The sequence below is a fragment of the Talpa occidentalis genome, unplaced genomic scaffold (genome assembly GCF_014898055.3).
Source record: "Talpa occidentalis isolate TD23 unplaced genomic scaffold, MPIMG_talOcc4v2.1 talOcc4.9, whole genome shotgun sequence".
Taxonomy (NCBI): domain Eukaryota; kingdom Metazoa; phylum Chordata; class Mammalia; order Eulipotyphla; family Talpidae; genus Talpa; species Talpa occidentalis.
The window spans coordinates 28384683-28404728 of NW_023605305.1; the positions used below are offsets into that span (position 1 = coordinate 28384683).

Sequence of the window (20046 nt, forward strand, 5' to 3'; positions counted from 1 at the left end):
AATCCTCTCACACCTGCACCTCTGGCCTATGCCCCAGTTCTTGTATGCATAAGTAAATAAATCCTTTTTAAAAAAGAATTTTAAAAATATTTAAGTAATAAAGCTATCATATAATTAAATTTATAGAGGAAAAGTTATCTGGAGCTATCTTGTTCTAAGTTACAGGGCTGTCTAGTTCAACATGTTAACTAACAACCCTTTTTTTTTTTTTTTTTGAACTTGACAAATTTATTGGTATTTTAGTAAAGACATTCATCTCAGTCGTTTTTCTCTCCCATCTTGACCTTAGGTTAATATCTCATTTGAGTCAAGAAAATAGTATGTAGGAGAGGGATGTTACCTTAACATAAACATTAAAATGGACAAAAATGGAAGTTTGCCTACATCAAAGCAAGTTAAATTCATGTATCCTGATATTTAAACCATGTAAGAAAGAACTAATAGTTCTATATACATTTCCATTGTTTTACTTGGGGCTTACTCTAAACTTAAATGCGAGTGAACAAAGTGTTAGGAATATATACAGGCTGCTTTTCTGGAGTTATTAAAAGAGCTCAGCAGTAGTTACCACCATAAAACAGTCTGAATTGCCTGCAAATTTAATATTGTAGTTTTCAAGGAAATCATTTTGTTTCCTTTACCTGTGACTATACTTTTAAAAATGTGTATAGCTTTCACATTAAAAAAAATAATTCATACACAATACAAAAAAACCACCTTACAACATAGATCTAATAAAGTATATGTGGTCAAAAGTTCCATAAGATGTTTGAAGATGCATTTTCTTTCTTTCCATTTTACCTAAAATGTGCTTTTGAGAGGTCATTGGTCAATATGTATTCACCTAAAACAGACATATTATTGGACTAAGTAAGAAATCCTGTAGTAAGTTTAACTCAAAGTATGTTTCATAAATTAGTGATCTAAATGCTTTGACAAAGTTACAGAAAGTGCATCTTCTTGATTTCCATCTTCATACAATGTTGACTTTTTTTTTTTTTTTGGTGTTTATACCTTTTAAAAAATAAAAACAGCCAAATATTTAAGTATTATGTACATTTAAATTTTTGGTGGTGGTTTGTATTTTAAAAGAAACAGCTTCCATATGATTTGCCTCAAATTCTGGTGGAAATGCTTACAGGAACTAGCTAGTAACAAAAATCAAGAGAAACGTATTCAAAATACTAAATTACTTTGGTAGCAATTGGTTGTTCTTTGAAGACTAAAGAAGGTAGACAAGACCCATTGAGGTGAAATGGGCTCTTTCAAATACTCAACAGTTAACAAAAAATAAAAAAAATTTTAAGAGTTAAGCATCTTTATCCACAGATAGCAATGCAATACCTAGTTTATGATGACTTGAAACAAAACAAATGCCCATTAAGAAAAAAAAAGTTGTATTTAATTTTATCTAATTTACTGTCAGTCAATAGTCCAGTAACATTTTCCTCCCAATGCAATACTCTCTCTCTATAAGGCTGTTCCAGGGAGCCAGTTTAGCTAATAAGGGAGTTAAAGAGAGTAATTGCTTGCAGTTTAAATAGGCAATAACTTGTTGCTTCCTTCTCAATGTGCTAATAGTTGTGTCTAAAAAAAAAATATGCAATTCAGGGCCTCCCCAGTGGCGCAGCGGTTGAGCACTGGGTTGCAAAGCTGCCCGCAGCCTCTGCAGCTCCAGTTCGATCCCCGGTTGCTCCCCTGCCACCGGAGGAGGGCCCCACATGGCGCGCAGACCTCTCCTGCCGCCCACTGCTCTCCTCAGCAGTGTACTTCGGTCTTTCTGCCTGCTCTGCTCCCCACTCTGGCTCTGGTGAATTCTCTCACCCTCCCGCGCTTCTGACTGTACCCAGTGCATGTATAAACAAAACAAACAAACAAACAAATAAATAAAACATGCCTCTATAAAAAAAAAAGAAAAAGAAAAATTAAATAAATAAATAAATAAATATGCAATTCTTAAAAAGGTACCATATCTGATTATCTGTAACCTTTGGAAACTATCACAAGAAACTACAAAATTAGTAAATGTCTTGAAATCTGCATATAAAACATAAATTACCTCTAATTTCAAATTCTCATTTATTAGTGTACCACTCAATCTTTAAAAAAAAAAAAAAGGTGGCTCCAAAGATAAGTCTTATAACCATTCTTTTAAAAAGGAAACTGTTCCTTCTAACTTTACACCCACCCCACACCCCAATTTCAAAACACATCATTTAAGTGTCTTGGTCATGGACATTTCCAAGATCAGACTTTATATTTCGCTCCCATAGCTTCTGGTTATCAGAAAAGCCATGCTTTCCTTTATTGAAGGAGTTTGGTCCAGCTGAAGTTGGCGAATCCCTTCCAATATTCTTCATCCTCATCTTTGCTTCTGGAGGTATTTCCTCAGGTTCACTATCTTCATCTTCATTAAAAGCTGCTGCTACTGAAAGGGTTTTTGGAGCAAGAGTTGGAATCGTTTCTTTTTTTTTTTTTTTTTTTTTTTTTTTTTTTTTATAAATCTTTTTTTTCCATGTATTTATTTATTTGTTTGTTTATACAAGCACTGGGTACAGTCAGAAGCGCGGGAGGGTGAGAGAATTCACCAGAGCCAGAGCAGGGAGCAGAGCAGGCAGAAGGACCGAAGTACACTGCTGAGGGGAGCAGCGGGCGGCAGGAGAGGTCTGCGCGCCATGTGGGACCCTCCTCCTGTGGCCGGGGAGCAGCCGGGGATCGAACTGGCGCTGCAGAGGCCGTGGGGAGCTTCGCAACCCAGCGCTCAACCGCTGCGCCACCGGGGAGGCCCGGAATCGTTTCTTTAGGCTTACTTTATCCAAGTTTGATGGATATGGCTGAGGCTTTCTTTGTCATCTGATTACCTATGGCAAATCCAAACTTGGAGATCTTTGAAGGCTTTGTTGGGAGGTCTGCAGCTTCTTCTTCAGCTGATCGCTTCTCAGCACTGCGACTGGAACTTTCCCCTCCATTACTGGAAGAAACAGTCTTAGTTTTCACAGGTTTTTCTGCTTCTTCTTCAGGTCCTCCGGCGGCTTCAGTTCCAAAATATTTGACAATTCAGTGCTTCTCAGCCTTCTCCTCTCCCGCCTTCCCGTCCGCCATTTTCCCCGCCATGGCCTCCTAACAACCCTTTTTGAAATAGTAAAAGCAACATCTAGGTTCTAACTTGAAAACCTAGTCTCTTAAGATTCTTAGTCTCAGAAGAAAGGGAAAATGATATAGGAAATATAAATCAGGAAATAGTATCACCTAGTATATTAACTTTGTAGAAGTATTCAAGTATTTGTTAAATTTCATAAGTACATGCATAATGATATCCACTCATTCTTGGTGTGAATAGATTTATCAAAGACCACTTATTTACTTGAGTTACAAGGTCATACTGGTGGACTGTTAGGTAATACCTTCTGTGTTCTTCTAATGAAACATTAAGAGACAAATATGCATATAGGGAGAATGCCAAGTGAATATGAAGATGGTAATCTACATGCCAAGAAGAAAAACCTGGAATAGATCCCTTCATCATAATTCTTAGAACCAGCTCTACTAACACCTTCATTTTAGACTTGCAGACACCAAAACCATGAGACAATAAATTGTGTTGTTTAAATTTCTGTGGTACAGTAATCCTAGCAAACTAATACAGTATCATAGAGCTAGACCAGTTCTGATCATTGAGAAGCTTACCAATTAGAGTCAAGGCTGAAACTATCACAGGATCCTTGTTACATAAAGAAAAATTTACTATACAGCCTGATCTGGAAGGAAAGAAAGCTTATACTCTTCAGATCGTTCTCAGATTTTACTTCAGTGTTTTGGTGGGGGGAAATTACTTCTCCTAAGTTGCATGAGTACTACAGAAACTCAAAACTTCTCTGATCTCAAATTCAGTATCTTTAGAATAGGAGCAAGTAACACTTTAAGGCTCTTCCCCTATTTCACTACACAAATACAGGTAAACGCATTTTGCAGGTGAATTAAAGTATATGATTCTTTAAGATAATGGATTTTTAAGTACATTGGACAGGATATTTAGAAGCACTGAATTGTCAAATATTTTGGAGGTAGGTCATATTAACAGTTGCTCAGAAAACATTATATATAAGACTAAATGTTTAAGTCCGTGGAGTTCAAACATTAAAAAAAAAAAATGGGGGTCTCCCCTGGTGGCACAGGCTGTTGAGCGCAGCACTGTTAGGCCATTCGCAGCCTCTGCAGCGCCAGTTCGATTCCAGCCGGCTGACAAGGGTCCCTCATGGCGTGGCAGACCTCTCCTATCTCGCCCGCTGTTCCCCTCAGCAGTGTATTTTGTCAGTCTGCCTGTTCTGTTTCCTGCTGTTTCTGGTGAATTCTCTCACCCTCCCGCGAATCTGGCCTGTAACCCAGTTCTTGTATAAACAGATGAATAAATCTTTTTTTAAAAAATGGGGCAATTCTACTACAGTTTGGTAATCTAGGAAAGCTGCTACTTAATAAGTATCACAAGCAGAAGCAAAAATCAAGATACTTTATTAGTATATTCCTTTTTAAAAAAAAGATTTTATTTATTTATTTATACAAGAACTGGGTTACAGGCCAGAGGATGGGAGGATGAGAGAATTCACCAGAGTCAGAGCGGGGAGTAGAACAGGCATATCTACTGAGATACACTGCTGAGGGGAGCAGTGGGAGAGACAGGAGAGGTCTGCCGTGCCATGTGGGAATCTCCCTGGCTGGCCAAACCCGTATTGCAAAGGCTGTGTGGATAGCTTCACAGTGCAGCGCTCAACCAGTTGCGCCACCAGGGAGGCCTACTTTATTAGTATATTCCTTCTAAAGCAATGTCATTATCTCAGTAATAATCATATTTATAGTTACCTATTTCTGGGATCATCTGGATCTATTAAGTCCAAATACTGACTGTCTTGACATATTTCTACAACAGCAGTACAAAATGTCTCCCTTCACAGTGCAATTTTAGGTTGGCATCAGAAAATAATGAGAATTAAATGACAGGAACATTTTGTAAATTTCTCTTGGACCAGAATGCAGATCTCTCCGACTAAAAATATTAAAGGCACATGGATTAGAGCTTAAACAGTCTAATACAGCTTAAACAGCCTAATACTTAATTTTTTTTTTAAAGATTTATTTTTATTTTTATTTATTTATACAAGCACTGGGTACAGTCAGAGCACGGAAGGGTGAGAGAATTCACCAGGGAGCAGAGCAGGCAGAAGGACCGAAGTACACTGCTGAGGGAGCAGCGGGCAGCAGGAGAGGTCTGCGTGCCATGTGGGACCCTCCTCCAGTGGCCGGGGAGCAGCCGGGGATCGAACTGGCGCAGCAGAGGCTGCGGACAGCTTTGCAACCCGGCGCTCAACTGCTGCGCCACCGGGGAAGGCCCAATACTTGATTTCTTGACATAAGATTCCATCCAGTTATCTATGACCCTTCTGACTTTAAGAATACCCTAAAGAAAGGGGCACAGATCATCCTCTTGGCACTACATAAGCTTTTAGTACAAGCATGTGGTTGTTATGAAAAAAAGTATCTTTCTTTGCCAATCCAAATATTTTGAATGTGAGTGCTACCTGAGTCTTTAATGCTTACAGAAGATTTTCTAAATAAGCTGCTGATGCCTATAACAAAATACGGAAGGACTTTAGTAAAGAAATGAGGAAACCAGGGATATACAAGTGAAACCCTAGAATCAGCTAGGTAAATCTAAATGTATGCAAGACTTTATATGGCTCCAAGTGCCTAGTAAAATAACATAAAAGTGATAGGTCAATGTACACAAAGAATCTTCCTCTCAGAACTGAACAGAGAACAAGCCTTTAGAATACTTCTCTGCAGAAATGAGAAGTTTTGAGAATCAGTTTTGGATCAGTGGTCTTTCAGCTTACACTTTTGAGGCATTGTCTATAAAATGTTTCACAGGAATATACAATTCCACCTCTCCAACCCAAACAGTAGCTTTGTAGTAAAGTCTTGACTTAGACTTGTCCAAGGATAAGAAGCTTCACAAAACTGATAAATCTAATAAGATTCCCTCTTGCCAAAGGCAAACATATTTTTGATGACTAGAAAATAGGAAAGAGGGCCTCCCTGGTAGCGCATGGGGTTAAGACGCAACCTATGAAGCTATCCGCAGCCCCTGCAGAACAAGTTCCATCACAGGCCAGGGAGCTACCCAAATGGCGCAGCAGACCTCTCCTGACTTGCCTGCTACTCCCCTCAGCCTTGTATTTCAGTCAGTCCTCCTGTTCTGTTCCCCACTCTGTCTCTGGTGAATCCTCTCACCCTCCCCCCCACACCTCTGGCCTGTACCCCAATGCTTGTATGCATAAATAAATAACTCTTTTAAAAAAAAAAAGAAAATAGAAAAAAAATTTACTAGGTATATACCAAAAGCTGGGTTCTAGTACCCTTTATATCATCCTATTGCAATGATGGGCTGTCACTGGGAACTTGCTATCAATTCATCACTTGCATTCTTAGCATCAAGTCAAAAAACATGAGTAAATAGATTGTTTATGCTGTTATTAAAGGTAAAAGCTTATCTACATAAATAGCTAGATATCTCCCATATTCCACACTCAGTATATCTGCTGCAATAAAAAGTTTGAGGCTAATGAAAATTCCTGGTATCAAATAAAAGGAGGAGGCTTTTTCGTTAATTTTTTTAATGTCATTTAAACTATGACTATGGAAAATTGTGCTCTGTATTGAACTATGAATGTACAGGCATCTTTGACTATCTCACTGATATTCCTACATCACATAAAGGCAATGCGACAGCTTGAACTGCACTGGGAAAACTGCTAAAAGGGCTATTTGCCAAGAAGCTTTCACCAAATCATTTTTACAAAAAGGCTGATACCCATAATTGGACAACTATAGAGAATAAACAGCATTTCTATTGGCAAACTTGGCAAATTTGTATGAGCTCTTTATTAATTTAGGATATATTCCATATACTTCTGACTCAAATTCTTAGAAAAATCATTTTTTAGTCATTTAGCTACCAAATACATGGAAAATTCAACACAATCAGAGTCCTAATAACAAATACATTTTTGATTTACAAAAGGTCTGATCCTGTATTTGCAAAATGTTTGTGTTCTCTTATACTTCACATTTCATAGTACAGCAACACCTCCTTCACAACGGCTTGTGATCATGTTACTGATTTCTGTCCATGTATCTGAATGAGGGTTATAAACCTCAACTGAGTCCAAGGTACCTGGGGCCAAGAAATCATGGCTGGAAGATCGACCTCCAGAAACATATAGAAGCCCATTGACTGCCACAACACACATGCCTGCTCTAGGCACTTTCATTGAGGCAACTTCAACCCATTTTTCCTGGTTAAAAGAAAAAGAAAGTTAGTATTGTCTTAAAATGAAAATAGAGAAAACTAGTGAGAAATCAGATACATGTTTAAATTTTAAACTCATAATCTAGTCATATAGGTATACAGGACATTTTTAACGGGCTCACAGTTTCAAAACATATATACGCTGATATACAAATACTTATAAATGAATTGTTTGACTACATGTATGTACACACATACATATATTTCCCACTTCTGTTTACTGAGCATGCCTAGAAGCTGCAATACCTCAGAAGGAATGAGTATTCTGGGTAACTACATATAAATTTCTAAATACTGTCCTTCACTACTAGAAAACTGGAGTTATAGCACAAAAGAGTATAAGATGAGCTTGAAATATCACTGTATTCTATACTTGTAATTCGTTAAGATACTAGATCTTAAATGCTCTCATCACATACACAAAAAGGGAACTATGTGAAATAATAAAAATGTTAATTACCTTGATCATAATAATCATTTTTTAATTTTTTAAATATTTATATATTTATGCATACAAGAACTGGGGTACAAGCCAGAGATTTGGGGAGTGAGAGGATTCATCAGAGACAGAGTGGGGAACAGAACAGGCAGACTAACTGAAATACACTCGTGAGAGGAGCAGCAGGCGGGCGAGACAGGAGAGGTCTGCCTCACCATGTGGGTTGCTCCCTGGCCAGCCGGGGATCGAACTCGTGCTGCAGAAGCTGCGGATTGCTTCATAGTATGGTGCTTAACCCCTTGCGCCACCAGGGAGGCCCATGATAATCATTTTTAATGTATACATATATCAAAACATCACCCTGCACATCTTACACATAATTTTTATTTGTCATTATACCTCAATAAAGTTGGAAAAAAACATAAAACACAAAGAGAAAAAAGATGGGGGCGGAACTAACAAAGCCTTATGACTGTGGGACAGTAGTATCAAGAGGTTTTACATGCCTATTATTGGAGTCAAAGAAAAAGAACAGGAGAATATTTGAAAAAATATGGCTGAAAACATTCCAATTGATGGAAGTGATTATCAATTCCACTGATTCAAGAAGCGCAATCAATTCCAAGCAGGTTAAACACAAAACTAACAAGACACACCATAATCAAATTACTATAACCCATGATAAAGAGGAAATCTTAAAAGCCACCAAAGAAAAAAAGGCACATTAATACAACAGGAACAAGGACTTCCCATCAGAAAGAATACGGCAAAATAATTAAACACTTTTATGGTAATGGAGGAAATATAACCACCTAAAATTCTATATTCAGCAAAACATCTTTCAAAATGTTAGGTTGGGGAGAAAAAGAGTTCAGAAAATGAAAGCTAAGAGAATCAATGCCAGCAGACCAGCAATAAAAAGAAGATTAAAGAAAGTAATTCAGGCTAAGAGAAGATGGTAAGAGATAGGAACTTAGCTTGATAAAAAATGAAGAGAAAAAGGAGTCGATATATGTATAATTACAAAAGTTTTTTTTTTTTTTGGTGGGACCCTCGCCCGTGGCCGGGGATCGAACTGGCGCTGCAGAGGCTGAGGGCAGCCTCACAGCCCAGCGCTCAACCGCTGCGCCACCAAGGGAGGCCCAATTACAAAAGATTTTATCTTTAAAAAAATTATCTTGGGTGGGGCCTCCTAGGGGACTGAGGGCTTAAGTCTTAGGCTGTCACCACTGAGTGATTCCCAGCCAGGGAGCTGACCCATATGGCACAGCAGATCTCTCTTGTCTCGCCCACTGCTCCCCTCTACTGTGTATTTCAGTTAGTCTGCCTGTTCTGTTCCCCACTCTGTCTCTGGTGAATCCTCTCACCCTCCTGCACATCTGGCCTGTACCCCAGTTCTTGTATGCATGAATAAATAAATTTTTTTAAAATTGAAAGCATAAGGGGAAAAAAAGATATACCATATAAATACTAACCCCAAAATAGCTTGGTTACATTAACATCAGTATACTTTAGAACAAAGAATATTATCAGAAATAAAGAAAAACATTTCATGATTAAAAAATGATCAATTCACCGAGAAGACATAATCTCTATGTGTACATATTTAGTAACAGAGATTCAAAATATTTGGAGCAAAATCTGACAGAAATGAAGGAAGAGACAGAAAAACCCATAATTAAAGATTTCAACAGCCTTTCTTTCTTAGCAATTGACTACACAACTGGATAAGTTGAAAAGTCTAGAGAAGACTTGAACTACCCAAATTCAGCTACACAATTTGACCTAACCAACATTTATCAAGCACTACACTCAAGAATAGAATATAAATGCTTTTCAGATGCACATAAAACATTTATCAAGAAAGAAATCACACAAAATATGTTAGCCAAATTGGAATTGAATTAGAAATCAATTACACAAAAATATTTGGGGAAATTCCTAAATATTTGGAATTTAAATAACATACTTCTTACAACACATTAGTCAAAGGGAAAATTAGAAGCTATTTCTAGATAAATGATAGAGCACAAAATATCAAAATGTGTGGGATGAAGTGGAATGCAGTTAAAGCAAGATCTGAAAATAATTTATAGCTTTAAAGGTTTACATTATAGAAAAAGGACAGTTTAACTCAATTATCTAAGCTTCCACTTTAAGAATCTATAGAGAGCAAAGTGAATCCATAAACAAATGAAAAGGAAAAAAAAGTAACAGAAATTGATTAAATAGGATGTGGACAATCAGTAGGAAAAAAAAAACCAATGACTAAAAGCTGGTCCTATTTTTTTAAAAGAGGGAAAGAAACCTATAAATGATTGCTATCATGAATGAAAGCACATTACTATAGGTCTTACAGACACTGAAAGAATAGGGTATCAAACATCTGAAATCATGCAACCTACCTCTTCAAAGGAATATTTTTCTACAGTATGAAGAGCATCTTGTGTTTCATTCCACCCTCCAATAGAATAGATGCAGTCATTGAGTGCAGCCACCCCAAGATATGCTCTCCTAGTTCCCATTGGAGGAAGTGGAGACCAACGCTTGGAAAGTGGATCATAAACTTCGAAAGAACAAAGCTCTATTCCTTCGTTACTGATGCCTCCAACTACATAAATTAAACCTAGAAATGGAAGATTTTTGCTCAGATGCTATAAAAAATAGAATTTAAATGCTTATAAAAAGTAATAGCTGTGATTTAAGTTTGCTATATGATGCTATATTTAATAAGGTTTAAATATTCTTTAAAAGAGAAAATTGACTTCTGTCTAGTTAATGACAGATCACATTTAAGCATGTTACAAAGAATTAGGGGTACGAATTTAAAGTGGCTTTGAATTTTCAAATAACTTAGTAATGCTATAACAACTAGTCAGATATGGATGTCCCATCTTTTTGTCTGCCTGATCATCTCAGGTTCCAGATTCGATACTATCATACATAAAGTATGATAAACAAGGAAAAGGAAAGGGATTTTTTTTTTCCCCTAAAAAAAGTCAAGTACTTAAAGCAGAATGACAAGATCCTGTTTGGTGACATCCTACCTATTGCTCAGATGGAGCAATAAAACAGAGAGCTGAATTTACTGAATAATTATATGGCTATATAACGGGATCAACCAATAGTGTAAAACAGAATATAACTTGGGCCTCCCCGGTGGCGCAGCAGTTGAGTGCTGGGTTGCGAAGCTGCCCGCGGCCTCTGTGGCGCCGGTTTGATCCCCAGCTGCTCCCCGGCCACCGGCCACCGGAGGAGGGTCCCACATGGCGTGCAGACCCCTCCTGCCGCCCGCTGCTCCCCTCAGCAGTGTGCTTTGGTCCTTCTGCCTGCTCTGCTCCCCGCTCTGGCTCTGGTGAATTCTCTCACCCTCCCACGCTTCTGACTGTACCCAGTGCATATATAAACAAACAAACAAACAAATAAATAAAACATGCCTCTATAAAAAGAAATATAACTTATAGAATTTCTTTTGAGATTTGACTTGAACCTAATGATTATGATAATTTACAATTATTTTTGAATCTAGTGTTGTTTCCCATGTCTAAAGTGAGGAGTTGCAAGTTGTTTTTTTTTTGGTTGTTTTTTTAAAAGATTTATTTTTGTATAGAAGAACTGGGATACAGGCCAGAGGTGCAGGGCATAAGAGGATTCACCAGAGACAGAATAGAGAGCAGAACAGGAGGATTTTACTGAAAGGGGAACTGCTAAGGGGAACAGAAGAAGAAACAGCAGAGGTCTGCTGCGCCATGTGGGTTAGCTCCCTGGACAGGATTGAGCACAGACCACAGAGGTGCTGAGACTTAAACCCTGCACCACCAGGGAGGCCCTGAGGAGTTTTAAGTTATAAATAATGGCATTTTAAGAAATGTGATTACATGGTGATAAACTTGGGTTCTAGCTCCAGCTTTGCCGATAATGTACTAAGAGAAAAGACAACTTACTACTTCTTAAACTATAAATACTAGGGTTGAAAAAACTAAACTTGTGGGTCTCAGCAAGTTAAGTCAGGTTAAGTCTCAGCACTACTATGCTATCACCACTGCAGCCTGTGTTTGATCCTGGCCAGGGAGCTAACCCACATATAGTGCATCAGACCTCTCCTCTCTTGCCCACTGCTCACCTTAGCAGTGTATTTTAGTAGATCTGCCTGTTTTGCTCCCCACTCTGTCTCTTGTAAATCCTCTCACTCCATCCTGCATCTCTGGCCTAAACCCCAGTTCTTCTATGCACAAATAAATAAATAATTTTTTTTTTTTTTTAATTTATTTGTTTGCTCATGCACTGGGTACAGTCAGAAGCGTGGGAGGGTGAGAGAACTCATGAGAGCCAGATCGGGGAGCAGAGCAGGCAGAAGGACCGAAGCACACCGCTGAGGGGAGCAGCGGGCGGCAGGAGAGGTCTGCGCGCCATGCGTGACCCTCCTCCGGTGGCCGGGGAGCAGCCGGGGATAGAACCGGCGCCCGCAGAGGCCGCGGGCAGCTTCACAACCCAGCGCTCAACCGCTGCGCCACCAGGGAGGCCCAATAAATAAATCTTTAAAAAAAAAAAAAAAAAAAAAAAACAACTTCAAGATGACTCTCTAGCTCAATGATTTTATTTTTTTATTTTTTTTAAAAATAATCCCTGTTGTTGACTTTTTTTTTTAATTATTTAATTATTTATTTTATTTATACAAGCACTGGGTACAGTCAGAAGCGTGGGAGGGTAAGAGAATTCACCAGAGCCAGAGCGGGGAGCAGAGCAGGCAGAAGGACCGAAGTACACTGCTGAGGGGAGCAGCGGGCGGCAAGAGAGGTCTGCGCACCACGTGGGACCCACCTCTGGTGGCTGGGGAGCAGCTGGGGATCGAACCAGCGCTGCAGAGGCTGCGGGCAGCTTCGCAGCCCAGCACTCAACTGCTGCACCACCGGGGAGGCCCTAGCTCAATGATTTTAGATGGGAAGATAAAAATAATAAATATAAAACAACTAGAGAACACTATAATGTTAAACAATAGAATATAGTCTATATCATGTAATTTGAACATTTAAATGGTAGTGGAAATCTGAAAAAATACTCGTAAAGCAGAAAGAACTTGAGCTGCTAACAGAGCAGGTTGAGTTGTCATATAATAATAATGGGCAATTTGCTTCCTCTTCTTCAGGTACATATAAAACTGTCCTTCAACAGAGGACAAAGAATCAAGTTCTATTTGACAGTGCTGACTAACTACCTCTCAGAGAATAGGATATTAATGTCTGTATACCATCTTAATATGCAGTATTACATTTATCAAATCTGACATAGCATTATGTTCTGTGTGAACTAAATTACAATATACCCTGTTTAAAAAAAACACTGAAGAAGCCTGTAAGTCTAAGAAGATTGTTTTTGATATTTCCTACTTAGAAAAACTACTTAAGAAATACTACTTAGAAATACTAAGGCCTTCATGGGAGAGAAAATGATGATAACAGATGACATTTCAAATGCTTATTTTGCTAGCCAGGTATATTTTTGTGTATTACGAATGTTAGTTTTGTTTAATTATGAAAAATGGAATATTTTGGCACTGTAGAAATAAAGAGACAAAAGGCTAAAAGAAGAAGTTAAAAGCTGAATTTCCATTCTGTTAGTGTCAATCATTCAATACTAACAGACATAAAATATGTTTCTGTGAAAATAAAGCCTCAAACTCAAGTTTTTCAAAAATATTTTTTCAGGAAAAATATTTTATAAAGCAATTACCTTGCATTTCACAGCATCCAAAATAGTAGCGTGACATAGCCATGTTGCCAACTACTTCCCATTTATTTTCATCAGGATCAAATCGTTCAATGGTGTTCCCAATCTCAGCTCCAACCCATCCACCTATAACAAAGAGAAAAATGTTATTTCTGGAATAAAGAAATTTTATTTATGAAAAGCTCCTTAGAAAACATCTACTATGACCACATATTCTACATGATTATTACATGGACCAGAAAGGTTATTTGCCAAGGATCACACAAAAAGTTATAAATTGAGTGTAAAACTCAAGTCTTTTACTCTGTCTAGTTTTTACTAGCAAACAAAAACTTACCATTGCATAGAAAATACTGTAATTTGTAAAACTACTTTGAAACATCTGCATATTCAAAATGATTATTCTATAAGCCCTAACTAGTCAACTAAAGTGATTCACTGCCTCTCTCATTTATATTTTATCTCCATCTCCATAAGAACTAAGAATTTCATGCTTGAAAATATTCCCCAAGTAATATAATTTTGAGAATAAGAATTTATAAAGCTAAAAGATACACATTTCTTAGGGGAGAGAAGAAACAATTCTAAAATAATCAGAATCTGAGGATGTAAATAATAATAACTATCCTTAAATTGAAGAGAATAATTGGGGCCTCCCTGGTGGTGCAAAGTGTTAAGTCTCAGCACTAGGAAGCTATGGGGAGCCACTGCACTAACAGTTCAATCCCTGGCCAGGGAGCTGACCCACATGGCCCAGCAGACCTCCTGTCTTGCCCACTACTCCCCTCAGCAGTATATTTCAGTACATCTGCCTATTCTGCACCCCACTCTGTCGCTGGTGAATCTTCTTAGGCCCCACACCTCTGGCCTTTACCCCACTTCTTGTATGCATAAATAAATAAATCTTAAAAAAAAACCACAACAAAACTGAGGGTCTCCCTGATGGCGCAAGTGATTAAGCACAGCACTATGAAATAATCCGAAACCTCCACAGCATGAGTTCGATCCCCTGCCAGCCAGGGAGCAACCCACATGGCGCAGCAGACCTCTTCTGAATCGCCTGCTGCTCCCCTCAGCAGTGTGTTTCAGTCAGTCTGCCTGTTTTGTTCCCTACTCTGTCTCTGATGAATCCTCTCACTCCCCGAATCTCTGGTCTGTACCCCAGCTCTTGTATGCATAAATAAATAAATCTTTAAAAAAAAAAAATGAAGAGCATAATTACCCAATGCATAGATAGCCCCGTAACACACGCACACTCCCAAGCCACAGCGGGGGTGATTCATGGAAGCTACAGTTGTCCACTGTTTAGTAACTGGATCATAGCATTCAGTACAGTCAAAAATCATTGAATCCTTTTCACCTGAATTAATGAAAGAGAAATATATGAGAAGATTTAGTAATGCTAATAGGCTAGAACCATAATACAATATTCAGCAGCACTCCTTGTCAGAAATTCAACCATTTTGTCGGATTTTATACTTTTCATTAAAATTCATTTGCCCAGCAAACATTATTTTGAATCCATAACATTGTTATTTATTAAAGTCCACTTAATGAAACAAAGGCACAGTTTTCCCATTATTTTTAATTCTATCCAAAACAATCCATGTAATATTTGAGGAGTCAATTTGCATTTTAACACTCCTTATGTATCTTTACATATTAGTTTGGATAGCTGGCCCTGGTACAATTTGAGATTTAATGTAGTCCTTATCTAGAAACAAACAAAAGGAAATAAAAAGCTATCACTGAAAATTGAATTTTATTTATTTTTGTTTATGTATATAACAGGAGTGTAGGTCAGAGTGGGCGGTGAGAGGACTCATCAGACACAGAGTTGGAAGCAGAACTGGCAGATCTACTGAGATACACTGCTGAGGGGTGCAGTCAAGACAGGAGAGATCTGCTGCGCCATGTGGTTTGTTCCCTGGCCGGGGATCAAGCTTAGACCATAGAGGTGATAGCTCAAGGCTTCTTGGCTGAGGAGGTGAAATGGGGATGAAAAAGTCGACCTGAGTTCTACTTACCATGTTTTAATATCTAATTTGCACAAAGTACTATATGTTAGCAAGGGACTGTCTCCATACCTTGTCCCTACATCTAGAAGCAATATTGAGGGCCTCCCCGGTGGCGCAGCGGTTGAGTGCTGGGTTGCGAAGCTGCCTGCGGCCTCTGCGGTGCCGGTTCGATCCCCGGCTGTTCCCCGGCCACCGGAGGAGGGTCCCACATGGTGCGCAGACCTCTCCTGCCGCCCGCTGCTCCCCTCAGCAGTGTGCTTCGGTCCTTCTGCCTGTTCTGCTCCCTGCTCTGGCTCTGGTGAATTCTCTCACCCTCCCGCGCTTCTGACTGTACCCAGTGCATGTATAAACAAAACAAACAATAAAAATAAATAAAAACATGCCTCTATAAAAAAAAAAAAAGAATAGAAGCAATATTGAGAAAAGAAGATAAAGGTCAACTAACACACACACGTTCGTGTATGTACACACACACACATATATGTACACACACACACACAAAGGCATGTAAGAATATGGCCAACTTATAGCCAGAGACTAATAAAGGAAATAAAACATTATCACTATTACCTCCAATAGCGTAGACCATCCCGCCCAGAACTGCTACTCCCAGCCCACATCGAGCCTGATGAAGTGAAGACACAGTGGTCCAATACTGGCTGAAGGTGTCAAAACGCTCTACACAGCTGAGGGCTCTGCTATCACTCCAACGACCCCCCTGCAACCGAGTATATCCACCTAAACATAGGAAGGAAAGGATGTACAAAGTAAATCCCTTACTGTTAAATATGCAAATGGTAATGAGAAAAATCTACTCTCCTACAGCTAGACATTGAGTAAAACTATTTAAATAGCAAGAACTAAGTGCTTTAAAGTCTACTATATATACACATATTATTCTTAAATGTGCCAAGTTCTGAAAAATTATGGCTTGAATGTAATGAGGTTAATATGGTTCTATCTACCCTCTGATCATGGTTATAACAAAATGTTAGAGAAATCATAAATCTAGAAGATAGTTATCTGCCTAATTAAGAAGTTTCATTTTGATTTCTATTAATTTCTTTTTCAATTAAAAACTCTAAGCATGAATTAAAAAATGACATTCATAGCATATATAAAATTACACAAATATTTATATACAAATTATACATAAATTGCTACCTCTATAAATCTGGACAATCTGTTTATAGATGTATATCAAATATTGATAGGATTTAATGCTTTTTAAAATAAAAACGAAAATTCATCTGGGTTATCCTGTACAACCACACTTTGGAGATCACTGGTTCTTACCCATCATCCCTAATGACCATCTAAAACACTATAAGGGGCCTCCCTGGTGGCGCAAGGGGTTAAGACGCAGCACTATGAAGCTTTTCACAGCCACTGCAGCACGAGTTCGATCCCCAGCCAGGGAGGTGACCCCGCATGGCACAGCAGACCTCTCCTGTCTCGCCTGCTGCTTCCCTCAGCAGTGTATTTCAGTCAATCTGCCTGTTCTATTCCCCACTCTGTCTCTGGTGAATTCTCTCACCCCCTGCACCTCTGGCCTGTACCCTAGTTCTTGTATCCATAAATAAATAAATCTTAAAAAAAAAAAAAAGAGGCTCCCTGGTGGCGAAAGCAGTTGAGCGCAGTGCTGTGAAGCTGTCCACTGCCTCTGCAGCGCCGGTTCGATTCCTGCCAGCAGGCAAGGGTCCCACATGGCGCAGCAGGCCTCTCCTTTCGCGCCCGCTGCTCCCCTCAACAGTGTATTTCATCAGTCTGCTTGTTCTGTTCCCCACTCTGTCTCTGGTGAATCCTCTCACCCTCCCATGCCTCTGGCCTATACCCCAGCTCTTATATAAAAATAAATAAATCTTTAAAAAAATAAAATAAAGAAAGAAAATTTAAAAATAAAGAAATGCACTGCTGAGGGGAGTAGCAGGCAAGACAGGAGGAGAAGTCTGCTGTGCCATGTGGGTTAGCTCCCTGCCAGGGATTGAACCTGTGCTGCAGCAGCTGCGGATAGTTTCATAGTGCTGAGACTTAACCTCTTGCCACCAGGGAGGCCCAAGAATTCAAATTTTTAACTTTTAAAGCGTCATTTCTTTAATCAGTTATTTCATGATAACTTGGCAATTTAAGAACCCAAACATTTATTTTTTTATTTTTATTTTTTTTTAAGAACCCAAACATTTAGATCACAGAATAACAAATGTCAATAGGTAGTTACTTATTCTTAGATATGTTGACCGTATTATATAAATGCAATTTATAAAGTTGTAGCCTGTATGTGAAATTAAATATGCCTATTTTGACATAACTGCATATGCACAACTTTATTGTAATATCAACAAAATATTAAAAGGTAAATAAAGATAATTTCTATTACTTTACTAAGAATTCTCACCTACTGCATATAGGTACTTTCTTGCTTTCTTCCGAGGTCGAACCTTAGATGTCTGCAGAAAACTACAAAACTTGCTCTCTTTGGAAGCTTTGCACACCTCACAGTACTCTTTCAAAAGTGTTTGCAATGCAACACGAAGATTAAAATCTGATACACCTAAAGCAATGTTTTAAAGAGATGTTTTAAAGAACTTTTAAATAATATTAAAGACATGTTTTCATAAAAATAATAGACATTTTATAATCAAAAAATAAAAACACATGATTAAACAAGTGTTTATTTCCCACAAAACCAAATATTCTATTTCTCATTGCTACTAAAGAATATTTTCCTTAAATCAAAGATTGTTTTTAAAAATATGCTTCCAGGGCCTCCCCTGGTGGCGCAGCAGTTGAGCGCTGGGTTGCGAAGCTGCCCGCGGCCTCTGCGGTGCCGGTTCGATCCCCAGCTGCTCCCCGGCCACCGGAGGAGGGTCCCACATGGCGCGCAGACCTCTCCTGCCGCCCGCTGCTCCCCTCAGCAGTGTACTTCGGTCCTTCTGCCTGCTCTGCTCCCCCGCTCTGGCTCTGGTGAATTCTCTCACCCTCCCGCGCTTCTGACTGTACCCAGTGCTTGCATAAATAAATAAATGAATCTTAAAAAAAAAAAATAAAATAAAAATAAAAATATGCTTCCATTGTTTTTAAAAATATGGATATTATCCATAATATCCAATTTGAAACAATGAATGAGGATTTCTAAATAAAGATGGCAAGTTTAAACAGGATCACAGTTATCTAACAAAAGAAAAAATTAAGTAGCCCCAAATTCTATACTTACAAACTAGTAACAAAAAGAATATAAAATTATATCATGAATTTAGTCAATGAAAGAAATAAAATATTCTGGTGGGATGAGTTCCATTTCCTAAAAAGACATTGAGCATGATTGGGTAGAAATCTGGAGATTCTCACTAATAAACATTATTGGCGAGAGGTAGATTGAGCAGGTAAGAAGCATAACTGTGAAATCAAAGAACAAAATCATTAATAGGAAGTTCCTTTGTAGGACCATCAGTGAAGGTAGTGTGGCTCACCAATCTTTGCCATTCAACAGTGCTACCCGAAGTACTAGTGAGATCCATTCTTGATGGGGTTAAGAAAACCCTGATACAAGACGAATAATGGGATTTTATTTTTTAAAAAAGATTTATCTTATTGGGCCCCCCTGGTGGCACAGGCGGTTGAGTGCAGTGCTGTGGAGCTGTCCAGTCAGCCTCTGCAGCGCAGGTTCAATCCCAGACGCCGGCGAGAACCCCACATGGCCGGGAGACCTCTCCTGTCTCACCCGCTGCTACTTTCAGCAGTGTATTTCAGTGGATCTGCCTGTTCTGCTCCCCGCTCTGTCTCTGATGAATCCTCTCACCCTCCTGCACATCTGGCCTATACCTCAGTTCTTGTATGCATGAATAAATACAGCTTTAAAAAAAAGATTTATTTATGCATAGAAGAACTGGGGTGTAGGCAGAGGTGCAGGGGGCAAAAGGATTCATCAGAGACAGAGTGGGGAGTAGAACAGGCAGATGTACTGAAATACACTGCTGAGGGGAGGTCAGATGAGCCATGTGGATTGGCTCCCCGGCCTGGATCAAACTCATGCTGCAGTGACTGGTGACAGCTTGATAGTGCTGAGACTTAACCCCTGCAACACCAGGAAGGCCCCAAATAATGGGATTTTAAAAGAGAGATCAGAACTCAGGTCCCCACGCAAGGGACTTAGCCTCAGTAGATCTCTGTTCTTCCACCACCCTCATGCTTCAGGCTATAAAGTAGTAGTGAGAATACAATACAAAACCCTCAAATTTTATCAATAGATGGGAGAAACAAGCTTGCTACACTAAGGCAGAAAGGATGTCATGGAGAATTAGCTATTATGAGAACAAACAAGTTTGAACAGAGTTGCCCATATTAAGCATGAGCAATCCGTCCAGAAATAGTAATACAATAATTAAAATACACCTAAAGTAAAAGAAGAAAAAGAGATGGAAAAATTTATTCTAAAAGAAAGCATTATTTTCATTTTCATTCTCCTTTTCCTAATAACCCTGTCCTTCTAAAATAGAAAA

General features: G+C 38.8%; 1 protein-coding gene and 1 pseudogene across 7 annotated transcripts in view; both read right to left on the reverse strand.

Annotated features, from left to right (window-relative positions):
• The window catches only part of IPP (intracisternal A particle-promoted polypeptide), a 55333-nt gene that overhangs the window by 24985 nt on the left and 10302 nt on the right, over nucleotides 1-20046 (reverse strand). For 3 of the 7 annotated variants that reach the window (XM_037500700.2, XM_037500702.2, XM_037500703.2), the window contains exons 4-9: nucleotides 17943-18098; nucleotides 16118-16285; nucleotides 14752-14889; nucleotides 13533-13655; nucleotides 10208-10428; nucleotides 6394-7349 (exon numbers count right to left, since the gene is read on the reverse strand). In XM_037500700.2, coding sequence (XP_037356597.1) covers nucleotides 7125-7349; nucleotides 10208-10428; nucleotides 13533-13655; nucleotides 14752-14889; nucleotides 16118-16285; nucleotides 17943-18098 — 1031 coding nt within the window. In that variant the 3' untranslated portion in view covers nucleotides 6394-7124. Of the gene's footprint in view, nucleotides 1-4857; nucleotides 5042-6393; nucleotides 7350-10207; nucleotides 10429-13532; nucleotides 13656-14751; nucleotides 14890-16117; nucleotides 16286-17942; nucleotides 18099-20046 lie in introns of those variants that run through there. The other 4 variants (XM_037500705.2, XM_037500704.2, XM_037500706.2 and 1 more) reach the window with 3 other exon arrangements.
• Nucleotides 2006-4498, reverse strand: LOC119236730 (PEST proteolytic signal-containing nuclear protein-like; annotated as a pseudogene).